Source organism: Drosophila novamexicana, unplaced genomic scaffold, assembly GCF_003285875.2.
Source record: "Drosophila novamexicana strain 15010-1031.04,08,12 unplaced genomic scaffold, DnovRS2.1 tig00000072-arrow-arrow-pilon, whole genome shotgun sequence".
In the NCBI taxonomy this organism is placed as follows: Eukaryota; Metazoa; Arthropoda; class Insecta; order Diptera; family Drosophilidae; genus Drosophila; species Drosophila novamexicana.
In genome coordinates this window covers 1,545,509-1,556,956 of record NW_020824771.1, presented here as the reverse complement: position 1 = coordinate 1,556,956, position 11,448 = coordinate 1,545,509, and the positions used below count along the sequence as shown (strand labels likewise).

Below are 11,448 nucleotides of genomic sequence, written 5' to 3'. Positions count from 1 at the left end.
GATTATTTCCATGTTGAACCATAACAATAAAGTTTTCAAACTCTCATAACTGAGACACGCAATTTACTCACAATTTATTTGTTGGAGTGAAGAGCTATTCGGTAAAATATCTATTGCATTAATTAAGTTAAGCTACTTTCTTTCTATCAAAAAAGTATATAAATATAAGTGTATTTGCGAAATAAAAATCAGATAAAAGTTGTTAAGGAAAATACTTAATACTTAATTATCGCACATTTGGCTCTTATCGCAGAGTCATGTACAAAAACAAGGCAAACTTTAATTTATTTTTTTGGCTAGCTAGAAACAAAGCTTTAAAAACTAACATAGATGTCCGAAGGGATAAGGCAGAGCTAAAATTAAATATTTGAATTGCCTTAGTGCGTTAAAAATATTAATTGTAAATAAACAAACAAAAAATCAGCCAGTTCATATTTATTATCAAAAAAAAGAAGGGGGAAAAAAAAAACAAAAAACAACAATATTCATATCGCTAATTGTATTATTATTGTACATAAGTTTATATACATATATAAATAAATATATATATATTTAAGTTAATACTTGCTAAAAGTACAGTTGCGCCAAAAACAAAAGCTAATCATTGAATGTGAGTTAATGTATACCCGAAATCAAACCAAAAACTGAATAAACACTTGATATTTGTGCAAAAATAGAACACAAAACGTGTGGAACACGTGAGCTCTTCCCCACTATCACAATAATTTTTTTTTTCTCCCCGACTTTTATCGACCTGGCACTTGAGGAATGCCGATCATCGTTTACATGGTTTTTATTAAGTTTATCTCTAAAGGTGCGGGACTTTTTTATGGTTTTCCACACGATGAGTTTCGAGCTGCGGGTTTATTTTAGTGACGGATTATTTGCATGACTAAATGAACATGAACATGTTCGACTAGTAAATATCCTCTACAACTCACACATCATTCTTGACATAAGCTCTATGGAGTATGCATTCCTAACAATCTCTCTGAAATTTGCAGACATTACTGATGTGATTCCTATAAATCGTTAGGGTATCTTTATAGTGAAATATTCTTGTATGCAATCTTAAGTTCTATCTCTCCCACTCTCTCTAATCAATAATATATTTATGTGTACTTTATGCTAACGAAGCCAACTGCCCTTTATATATGTGATGAGGCATTAAAACGTAAACTTTGTGACGTCAGAGTGCTAGCCCATACTAATTAAATGATAAGGGGTAAAAACGCAAAACGCGTTCGCACGACACGCGCAACACGTGATATAATCAAAATAATCACAACCGCCGGGCGTACTCCAATATGTATATGAATTGACTTGGAGTGAGTTGAAGTACCCGAAAGTACTTGCAGTGATAATGAAAATTGGGACTCACCATAGTGGGAAATTTGAGATCTAATCAGTTTGGGGCATTAGATTTAAAAGCGCTTGGGTTTTTCAGAAGGTCAAACAGTAGAGAAACATGTGGAGTCCGGCATTGATTGCTCTCAGCGTGCTTCTGCTGCTAGCCAGCAGTCGAGCCCGTCTCCTGCCCATCCAAAACGAGCAACTGTGGGAGGCAGATATGATCGAAGTGCCGCAGATGTTGGAGCCAATCCCGCCGGCGAATAGAGCGGGTAAGAGCTAGGCCCAAATCCTAGGCAGGACGATAATGAACTGGAAGTTGTCTATTCCTCTTAGCTGGCTGTTCCATTAAGATACGAAGCACCGAGATGAAAAATCCACAACCGCTGCTTATTAAGCCTGGCACCACGGAATTCTTTCCCTTCTCGGCGGAAGGCTACGTGGATGTGGAGCACGACAAGACCATTGAGTTCCATTGCACCAGCAGCCTAGACTCGCCGCTTTCGGGCAAATCTGTGACTGCCAAGTGTGTGGGCGGTTCGACTTTCAAGGTTGGCGATAAGGAGCACGACATCTCGGCCATCAAGTGCACATCCTGGCCAGCCTTCGTGGGCAAGAAGTCCGGCTCCAGTTGCAACGGCGGCACCACCCTGATTAAGGTGGGCTTCGAACTGAGCGGCTCTCGTTTTGCCACACAGTACGAGGTGTGCTTCAATGAGGACGAGGAGGTCACTCGCTATGTCCACCACACCCTGGACTCGGGCAGCAATTACTATGCTACTGGCGTGGATCGCATCAACTTTGCCCCCGGCGGCTACTTCGCCGGCAAAAACGTGGACAAGCTGTACACGCAGGCGGTGCAGAAGGAGACCATTGACAAGGCCCTGGGCACGGATTCGGCCAAGTACTTTGACTCGCCAAAGAACGTGTTCCTCGCACGCGGCCACATGGGTGCCAAGGCCGACTTTGTCTATCCGCCCGAGCAGCGCGCCACCTTCCTGTTCATCAACGCCGCACCCCAATGGCAAACCTTCAATGCGGGCAACTGGGCTAGAGTCGAGGATGGCGTTAGGGCGTGGGTTACGAAGAACAAGAAGCACGTGGACTGCTGGACTGGCGTTTGGGGCGTCACCACGTTGCCCAACAAGGATGGCAAGCAGACCAGTCTCTATTTGGCCTACGATCACAATGGCAACGGCTTGATACCCGTGCCCAAGCTCTACTTCCGCGTGGTCATCGAACCCACCTCCAAGAAGGGCATTGTCTTTATCGGCGTGAACAATCCGCACTTGAGTCTCGATGAGATCAAGCGTGATTATATTCTGTGCGAGGATGTCAGCGACAAGATCAACTACATCAGCTGGAAGCGCACAGACCTTCTGGCGGGCTACTCATACGCCTGCGAGGTGTCCGAGTTCCGCAAAAAGGTTACCCATTTGCCCGCGTTCTCCGTGAGCGGTTTGTTGGTTTAACTGGCGCAGGATTAGCTTAGATTGAATTAAAGAATTTTTTTGCGAATAATTATACTTTTTTTAATACTGATTTTCTAAACTAAATGGGAAAGAAGTCGATTTTGCAGAAGTCTTATTCAATTTAATCATCCAACCTATCGATCAATATGCATAAATTCAGGGCAGCACAACCAAAAATCAATTGGCAGTGGCTTGGCTCAAGGTTCGTACCAGATCTTTTTTTTTTAACAATTGCAATCAATTATTTCAATCTTAGTACCCCAAATATTCCCAGCTCTATAAATGTTCATAATCAGAAGGCAAGGAAATAGAAGCTCTACCTAAAATTGATATCTACCCAAGATAACTAACTAAATATAAAGCTTGATGCCAAAGTTAATTGTGCTCTGGGACTAAGTCTTTTCAGAAATGGTTTATGTTTCAGTTCAGCTTGGAATTGCGGGCTTAAGCCCCTCTTGGAGCCTAGTTTCAAACTTCATACTTATTCATAAGTCGGAATGAATTGTATTCAATGTCACAGCCCCTTCTCAAATATGTTTTGATGCCATTTTTTTGTATATTCGATTAAGCAGTTGTCTTTATTGGAACAGCCTAGACTAGTAGACCACCCTTGGCCGTCAGAGCGGGCAAATGCTTGACGGTCTTGAGGAAGTCGGCAACCTCGCAAGCATAGGACCAGCCAGCCTTGATGTCCGTCTTCTTCCAGTTGATGTAGGTGACCTGGTCGCTGACATCGTTGCAAATCACGTAGTCTTTCTTGATCTCCTCCTCGGTTAAATGGGGATTGTTGACGCCGACGAAAACGATGCCGCGATGCGTTGCGGGCTCGATGACCACACGGAAGTAGAGCTTGGGCACGGGAATCAGGCCATTGTTGTTGCCATCGCGGGCCAAGTAGAGTGGAGTCTGGACACCATCTTTGTTGGGCAGCGTGGTGACGCCATAGACGCCTGTGTAACAGTTGACATTTAATTGGTTCTTTGATACCCAAGCCCTAACTCCGTCCTCGACACGTGCCCAGTTGCCGGCATTGAAGACCTGCCATTGGGGTGCGGCATTGATGAACAGGAAGGTGGCGCGCTGCTCGGGCGCATAGTCGAAGTCGGCCTTGGCGCCGAGATGACCACGTGCCAGGTAAACGTTTGAGGCCGAATCGAAATACTTATCCGCATCGCCGCCCAAATCCTTGTTGATGGTCTCCAGCTGTGTGGCCTGAGTGTAGAGCTTGTCCACGTTCTTGCCATTGAAGTAGCCCGCCGTTTGGAAGGTAATGCGGTCCACGCCCGTCTCATAGTAGTTGCTGCCCGGGTACAGCTGGTGACGCGTGTAGCGGGTCACCTCCTCCTCCTCGTTGAAGCACACCTGCATTTGCTCGGCGAAACGCGACGAGGATATCTCAAAGCCCACGCGAATGACCACGCCACCATTGCACGTGGCGCCAGACTTCACCGCCTTAAAGCCAGGCCATGAGTTGCAGTAGAGATCCTTGAATTCGTATTCCGTGCCATCCACCTTGAAGGTGGTGCCGCTCACGCAGGTGGCAGTCAACAGGCTGTCGGAGTGAGTGCCAAAGCCGCTGGGGCACCACAGCTGCAAGGTCTTGCCGTTCTCCACCTCCATGACGCCCAAATGGTTGAAGGGATACAGGTTCTCCGAGTTGGTTTCCAGGTAAACTGGCTCTGGCTTGGGCAGACCGCCGCGGATGGTCACACTGCAGCCTATTGGGAGCCGAGAGAGAGAGTTAGCCAGAGGTCTACACGATTTGAAGATTGATACTCACCGGCAGCACGGCTTTCTGGCAAAGGCTCGACATAAATGGCACGCTCGTAGATCTCATCCTCGAGAACGGGCGGCACCTCAATGTCGGGCAGGGGCTGGTAGGGCACGCGAGCCCAGGCCGCTTGAGCAGCGACTAGCAATAGGAGACTGAGGCACTTCATTTTGCGTATAACCAAAACATGGGATGAGACCCAAACTTAAATAGGCTTGACCACCACCGAATATAACTTAACATTATCTAATGGCATTTGGCAAATTAATTAAAAATATTTCCCAAATCATCAACACGAATATTGATAAAATTCTATATCAATTTAAAAAGATTCGATGGGCTATTTAAGTGCTGCCTCGAGTGCCCCGCACAGATAACAATTGTCGGAGAGAATCTTCAGCTGACGAAGCAGGGAATACGGAACACTTAAGGGGGAGAGGGGCTAAGCTCAATATGTCAAAGTTCGACGGCCATTGGCTTTAATTAATGAAATGTAAAATGAACAAACGGTGTGGATGACAACAGGAAGCGCAGCGAATGAAACGAAAGCAATTAGGCTCAAGGACAAACGATAACAAGGATATGGCAGGAGCTCGAGCCAGCGCCACTTTGAGGGGCGCGCGTATAATTTGTGAAAATTGATGATTTGTTTAGATTTACGAATGAGCGAGCAAAACGAGCCAAATTGGCACGTAGCAAGCACAAAAACGACACCAAAATGGGCAAAAAAAAAAAAAGCAGAGAAAAAAAAAAGGACAAGGCACTCGGATCACCAAGGAAACGGAATGTGCTGCCTAAGGGTCCGGTGTGCCAAGGTGCTTTGCTAATTGATTTGATGCAGATAAATGAGCTAAGCTCAATTCAGCCAAATGTATGCCTCCGGCGCCCGCTAGATGGCGCCAGATAATGATTAATGAGCGCCACGGGAACGCAGAACAACATTTCGCAGGCGTTAGGCCGTCTAATGTAATCTATTACATGTACACACACACATATATATATATATATAAATATATATAGATTGGTCTGCTGTTCCTTGAACTTTAAAGCCCATAAGCTTCAATTACTTGTTGATTCTAAATAATTGGCATAGCTGCCAATAAATATTTGCAGTGTGCAGGTTCATTAATATGCTAGAGTCCATTTGCTGAATAAGTCAATTAGTGGGCAAAGCCAGCAAGCCACAAATATGCTGCCGAATTCAAGCACTCCATTTAAACAATAAATTTGTAAATGTTAATAAAGTGTGCTATGCTCAAGCTTTAATAAATTTAGCTTTAAATTTAATGCCAGCTTTGGCTTATTTAAGCTATGCACACGATTAACTAGACTGAGGTTTATATTTTTATAATTTTCGCATGACTACCTTCGGTGTACCTGCACAAATGACAGTTAAGTTAACAAGCTAACAACAATAATAGTCTAGCCCCAGCTACATCAAAATTAAACTCCCTACGATTTACGGCATGACAATATAATTTCTGTTCAACGATGCAAAAGCACACATTCAATTTGTGTTCACATTGAATAGTTTGAGTGCAACAGAAATTCCGTTCACAACTTTGCCGGCTTACCAAGTTGGTTGAGTATATTTTAATTTGGCGGAAATATACATATATGTATAAGCCGATTGTTCAAGAATGTTTAAGTTATCTTAGGCATGCCGCAGCGAAGAGACGATGAGCTCTTTTGATCCTAAACATAAAACAACTTCGGATATAGATTTTAATTTGCGATTGATCTTAACAGTGTCTCTGCTGATTGACTGACTGATTGACTGACTGAGTGATTGGTAATCAAGGATCAGTCCAAACTGTATTAGCCTTTTTTTATTGCTTACCCTTTGATATGTAAGGCTTAAAAACTGCGTCTCAACTGCAATCATCTGTATAACATGTTAATTAAGACTTGAGTCAACGATTGTAAATGGAATCCCACCCATTTCCCGCTCGTGGGGTGTTCCAATCTTTCCCCTCTGTTTTCTACTCCAATTTTCTATCGGTGACTCATGTCAGCGCTGTTTCAAAAATTAAAGCTAGCAGCTTGGCGCAGTCAAGGCCGGGTAATACCCGCTGTGAACGTCGCGTATGCCAAACGCGGACCAAGTTTACTTTACTTTTTTGATAACTCCCCCGCTGCGCAGCAAATTCAATTAACAAAGTTTATTTACAAACTGTGTTGCCAATCTAATATACTTTAATTTTATTTATATGCATGTGTGCTTGAATGTTTAAATGTATGTATGCATGTGTGTGCATGTTTGTATGCATGTGTGTATGCATGTGTATGTACGCATGCATGCTTGCTTGTAAGCATATACATATGTTTTACTTTAACAACTGCTAAATTTATTTGCCGCTGCGAAGTAAAATTTAAATAAAACGTCTTTTGAATGATGACTTGCTATGCGATTCTCATAAATTCAAGTAGGCTCCGCGAAGCGTCTTGCTTTCACAGTAAGTGAAATGTTACATTATGAAGTGCATGTGTGTGTGTATGTAAATATGTATGCATGTAATTAATCAGCAAGTGTTGGAAATCTTCTTAATTATATTTATGTAAGTGCAAATGTACGTATACAAGCCTATATGTGTATGCATTTATACATTCACAGCCTTGCATACATACAAGTTTAAATTTAAGATCGCCATTTCCCTGCCTTTGTCCTTTTATAGATTCCAATAACATAACCGTACGTGTGTACATTTTCGGGTTATATGTAGGTATATATTTACATACAAATTGAATAAGGGTTATCAATTAGTATTATATCATAGTGGGGGACTGATGAGTTTACCAAGTTTGTTGAGTTTGATGAACATATTTAAGAAACCAAAATGTTTTCAAGCCGTTTTTCTGATCTCTCGAATTTTCCTGAAAAGGACAGTTACAAAAAAATACTAACAAAGTTCTGATACCTTCGTTAGTATTTCCATGGCTAACAATAAATGGGTCATATTAATAACATATGTTTGTGAATGTATAGAAATGTATGTGTGTGTGTGTGTAGCACAGGCAGATGCCTTTGATTGATAAGGCTGCATAAGCGTGTTTGCTTAGCTGAAGGAAAACGCGAGTCAAAGAAGCCACCAACATTTTGCACCTTTTCAACAGGTTGTAAATGGGCAACGGGCAAATTGAAAGCGGGACTCAATAAAGCTTTTGGACAGCAAAGAGGAGAGAACAGAGAGCTCCAGGCTAACGACTCTCTGTCTGCCAGTCTGTCTGTGTGTATGTGTGTGTGCGTGTGTGTCTGTGTGTGGGTATATCGACGCGGTCTGAACTCAATGATGGATTAAATGTATTTCAAGAGCGTGAAAGCTAAAAGGTAGCACAAAGTAGCGCATTGTAGTTACATAATAAACATGAAGCACACTTCAATTTGGCTTAAGGCAGCAACAGACACACACACACACACCCACACACACATGCACAGATACAGAGAAGCGAATGAATGGTTGGTCGAGTCTGTGAGACCCAGTAAAATGTATTGGCTAATTGTCAAAGGCTTACAGCTTGCGGCTTTCGGTCTTATGCAAATCAGGCCACCAGCTGTGCAGTCAGGTGTAAGATGCCCGATAATTGTAGTGGTTGCTTAAAGCCGCAGAACCGGCGATATGGATGGGATAGAATAGGCAATCAGTTCACCCTTTAACAACAAAGGGATTCAAGTGCCACATAAAAGGAGATGTAAGCGTCCTGTCAATATAAACTGACAAACTTCGAGCAGCAAATGAAGCGTGTGCTAAAACACGAGATACCAGTTTGTATAAGAAAAACAAATTATTAAAAAGTATTGTATACTTTAAGCACAGACTGGGCGTAGAACTGATCATCAACAATATTTAATTCAAGTCATCTACATGATGCTTAGGCAAAAATAATGAAATGAAACTCGTTGTTAGCAAAGACAAGGGCGCTTTAGTCAAGAGTGACCAACTAGCAGATACCCTGCTATTTGATAATATTATATTATGAAGATCAAAGTTGAAGGACTTATAAAGGAGCAATTGAAGGATTTACAAATTTATAGTATAATACTTACATTATTTAATATATATGAAGCGATAATTGTTTACGATAAAGTGTTTAAATAGAAAATATGATGCAGAATACTGTGAGAGCCACACTTGATAAAAAATCGGCAAGACCTTTTGCAAGAGTATGGAAACCTGTCACCAATGAAATATTAAGAAACTTAGAGAAGCGTGAATATTATCAAAGTAGTTGAACATGACGGGCAAATGTCAAAAAATGGCGGACATGATTAATGAAACGCCAGCGCCATCTAGCGTGAGAACTGGGCATTGCATGCCAGCGAAAGGCAGCATAAATTAGTTGCGCGATGAGCTGAAATGAGAAATATATATGTAAATAATATGTGCATATATACGTATAAACAATGATGTATACTGAGAATAATAATAATAAATGATAAAAAATAAAATAAATTGTGCATATTTTATATTAAAATGCAACCTAAATGAAACCATATTGATTTCATGCGGCGTATACTTAATATAAAATATAAACTTTAAGTGCGTTCAGTTTATATTTTAATTGTAGGCTTGGTTAATTGGGAAAGTTCTGTAAGCTATATACTGCTTAAAGTGAAAATAAAAATTGTTGCAAACTTTTTAAAGCAACTGCCATTAAACTGTGACAAGGAGTTAAAAAGCAAATTAGGGCAAAGTTCTGGTTGGCGGCGTATGACGCACATTAAGAAGCAATTAGGAAAATTGAAAGCAAGAAAATCTCGGACCGGCAACTGGGAAAAACTGGCATTAGCCTGCTGTCACAAAAACAAGCCACAACAACAGCTCGACACGGCCCGACAAACACACACTCACACACACACACACACAGAGAGAGAGAGAGACAAATTAACAAAATTACAATCTGCACATGTGTTGGGCTCATAAGTCGCCTAAGACATGCGTTGGCTATAAAGAAAAACCCAATTAAAAGTGATAAAAGTTATTGAAGCGTTGCCGCTGCCTTGGCCTTTGCCTTTGCCGTAGACCGGAACGCGCCCGCCAATCGGCCGAATGGAGGAAATAAGAGGCGCAGGAAATACGAATGGGCAACAGGCGAAAGGAGCCAGAAACACGACCAGGACCAGGAACAGGAACAGGAACAGCAACACCAACAGCGACGGAAACACCAAAGATCCAGATTATCACACGTTTGTGTCTAGCGGCGGGGCAAATGTCCCGTGGCACGCGCAGATCCATGTCGAAGCCAAAACAAGCTGGAAAGCTTTTATTTGTTTTTATTGCGCCATTTTTCAAATCAATTAGAGGATTTTCCTTGCTTGCAACGCGAACTGACAAGCCAAAGAAGATAAATAGAAGCCGTGGCCAATAAGCTGGTCAGTTATTGATAGAAAAGGTGTTGAAAGGCAACGACCTAAAGAAAACCGGGAAATGCACGCCTGCTCTTTTTATTGGTAAATAAAAACAAGCCAAGCTTATCTAATGCATGTCATAAATATCTGAAAAAATATATAAACGGAAATGATGCCAGACTTTGATAAAATCATCATCTGATTCCATCCGCTAATATGTAAAATAATGAAAAACTCTTATGAAACGTTTTGCGTATTTTACACTTAAAACAAAATTTAATTTTTTCACTAGTCTGATGGCTCCCACCTGCAAATAAAGGAAAAACATATTTATAAATATCGCCCCACTATGCGATTCTCATTAATTTGAGAAAGGCTTTTAGGTTTTCATTACAAGTGTTTTGCAAATTCTTTTTTAAGTATTTTATTAAAATAAGAATAATGTTGGCAGAGTTAGATGCCAAATTGATTTTGTATATATGTATGTTTGTATGTATGTATGAATGTATGCATGCAGTATAAATCAATGAATTAATGTCCGAATGAGTGTACGTGTTTATGTATGTATGTATGTATGCATGTATGTGTGTGTAGGTGTGTTCGTGTGTGTCTGTATGTATGTGCGTATATATGTCTGATAAAATACCAATGGCAGACCAATTTTTCTTGTTGCGTGGAAAATTTAAATAAGAAAACGTATTTATTAAAGCTGCCCTCCTACTCGATTCTAAAAAATGTAAGTAAGGCTTGACGGCTTCTCGTATGAATTAGGCGCAGGCGACTTCAACGCTGGGAGCTATAAAACCGGAGGTGCTTGGCGGTGGAGCACCAAGGGGTTAATAGGTATGTACGTAGGTATGTATGTAGGTATGTATGTAGGTATGTATGTAGGTATGTAGGTATGTATGTAGGTATGTATGTATGTATGTATGTATGTATGTTTGTATGTATGTATGTATGTATGTATGTATGTATGTATGTATGTATGTATGTATGTATTTATGTATGTATATATGTATGTATGTATGTATATATGTATGTATGTATGTATGTATGTATGTATGTATGTATGTATGTAAGCATGCATGTATGCATGCATGCATGTATGTATGCATGTATGTATGCATGTATACATGTATATATGTATGTATGTATATTCACATCAAGTGATGGAGGAAACGGCGGGCTCAACTATGGAGGAGACGGCATATTCGACTCAGGAGGAGGCGGCAGCTGCGAATCAGGAGGAGGCGGCAGCTTCGACTTAGGAGGAGGCGCAGGTTGAGCAAAGGAGAATTTGTTTTTCATGTTAAAAATCTACTTTAGTGCTTCATCTTTCGGTTGATTTCAAGCAAGATTATCTGTTTCATACAGACAGTAAAAGTAAACTTTCTATTCTTCGATTTTATAAGCTGGCCATCAAAAGTCAACTTAGAACTTATTGCTTGTAACTTATATATTTAATGGCATGTAATTGACTTTGGGTGAACAATTTCAGCGCCAATTAA

The 11,448-nt window shown here is 41.1% G+C and overlaps 2 protein-coding genes across 2 annotated transcripts; one reads left to right on the top strand and one right to left on the bottom strand.

Moving 5' to 3' along the window:
- Positions 1–1,453: 1,453 nt before the first annotated feature.
- On the top strand, positions 1,454–2,871 carry LOC115771393. The gene is made up of 2 exons (XM_030717079.1): positions 1,454–1,622; positions 1,687–2,871. The coding sequence occupies exons 1-2, from the start codon at positions 1,469–1,471 to the stop codon at positions 2,820–2,822; spliced, it is 1,290 nt and encodes a 429-aa protein (XP_030572939.1). The 5' UTR covers positions 1,454–1,468; the 3' UTR covers positions 2,823–2,871.
- Positions 2,872–3,381: 510 nt separating this feature from the next.
- Positions 3,382–5,286, bottom strand: LOC115771561. The gene is made up of 2 exons (XM_030717311.1): positions 4,603–5,286; positions 3,382–4,540 (listed from the first exon to the last, which is right to left on the bottom strand). The coding sequence occupies exons 1-2, from the start codon at positions 4,760–4,762 to the stop codon at positions 3,414–3,416; spliced, it is 1,287 nt and encodes a 428-aa protein (XP_030573171.1). The 5' UTR covers positions 4,763–5,286; the 3' UTR covers positions 3,382–3,413.
- Positions 5,287–11,448: the final 6,162 nt, after the last annotated feature.

What these genes read in the sequence shown, in the direction of transcription:
- LOC115771393 (XM_030717079.1), top strand. Translation starts at nt 1,469, where the DNA reads ATGTGGAGTCCGGCATTGATTGCTCTCAGCGTGCTTCTGCTGCTAGCC. An exon ending in CCCGCCGGCGAATAGAGCGG is followed by an intron (nt 1,623 to 1,686) that starts GTAAGAGCTAGG and finishes TATTCCTCTTAG; the next exon opens with CTGGCTGTTCCATTAAGATA.
- LOC115771561 (XM_030717311.1), bottom strand. Translation starts at nt 4,762, where the DNA reads ATGAAGTGCCTCAGTCTCCTATTGCTAGTCGCTGCTCAAGCGGCCTGG. An exon ending in GCCAGAAAGCCGTGCTGCCG is followed by an intron (nt 4,541 to 4,602) that starts GTGAGTATCAAT and finishes GGCTCCCAATAG; the next exon opens with GCTGCAGTGTGACCATCCGC.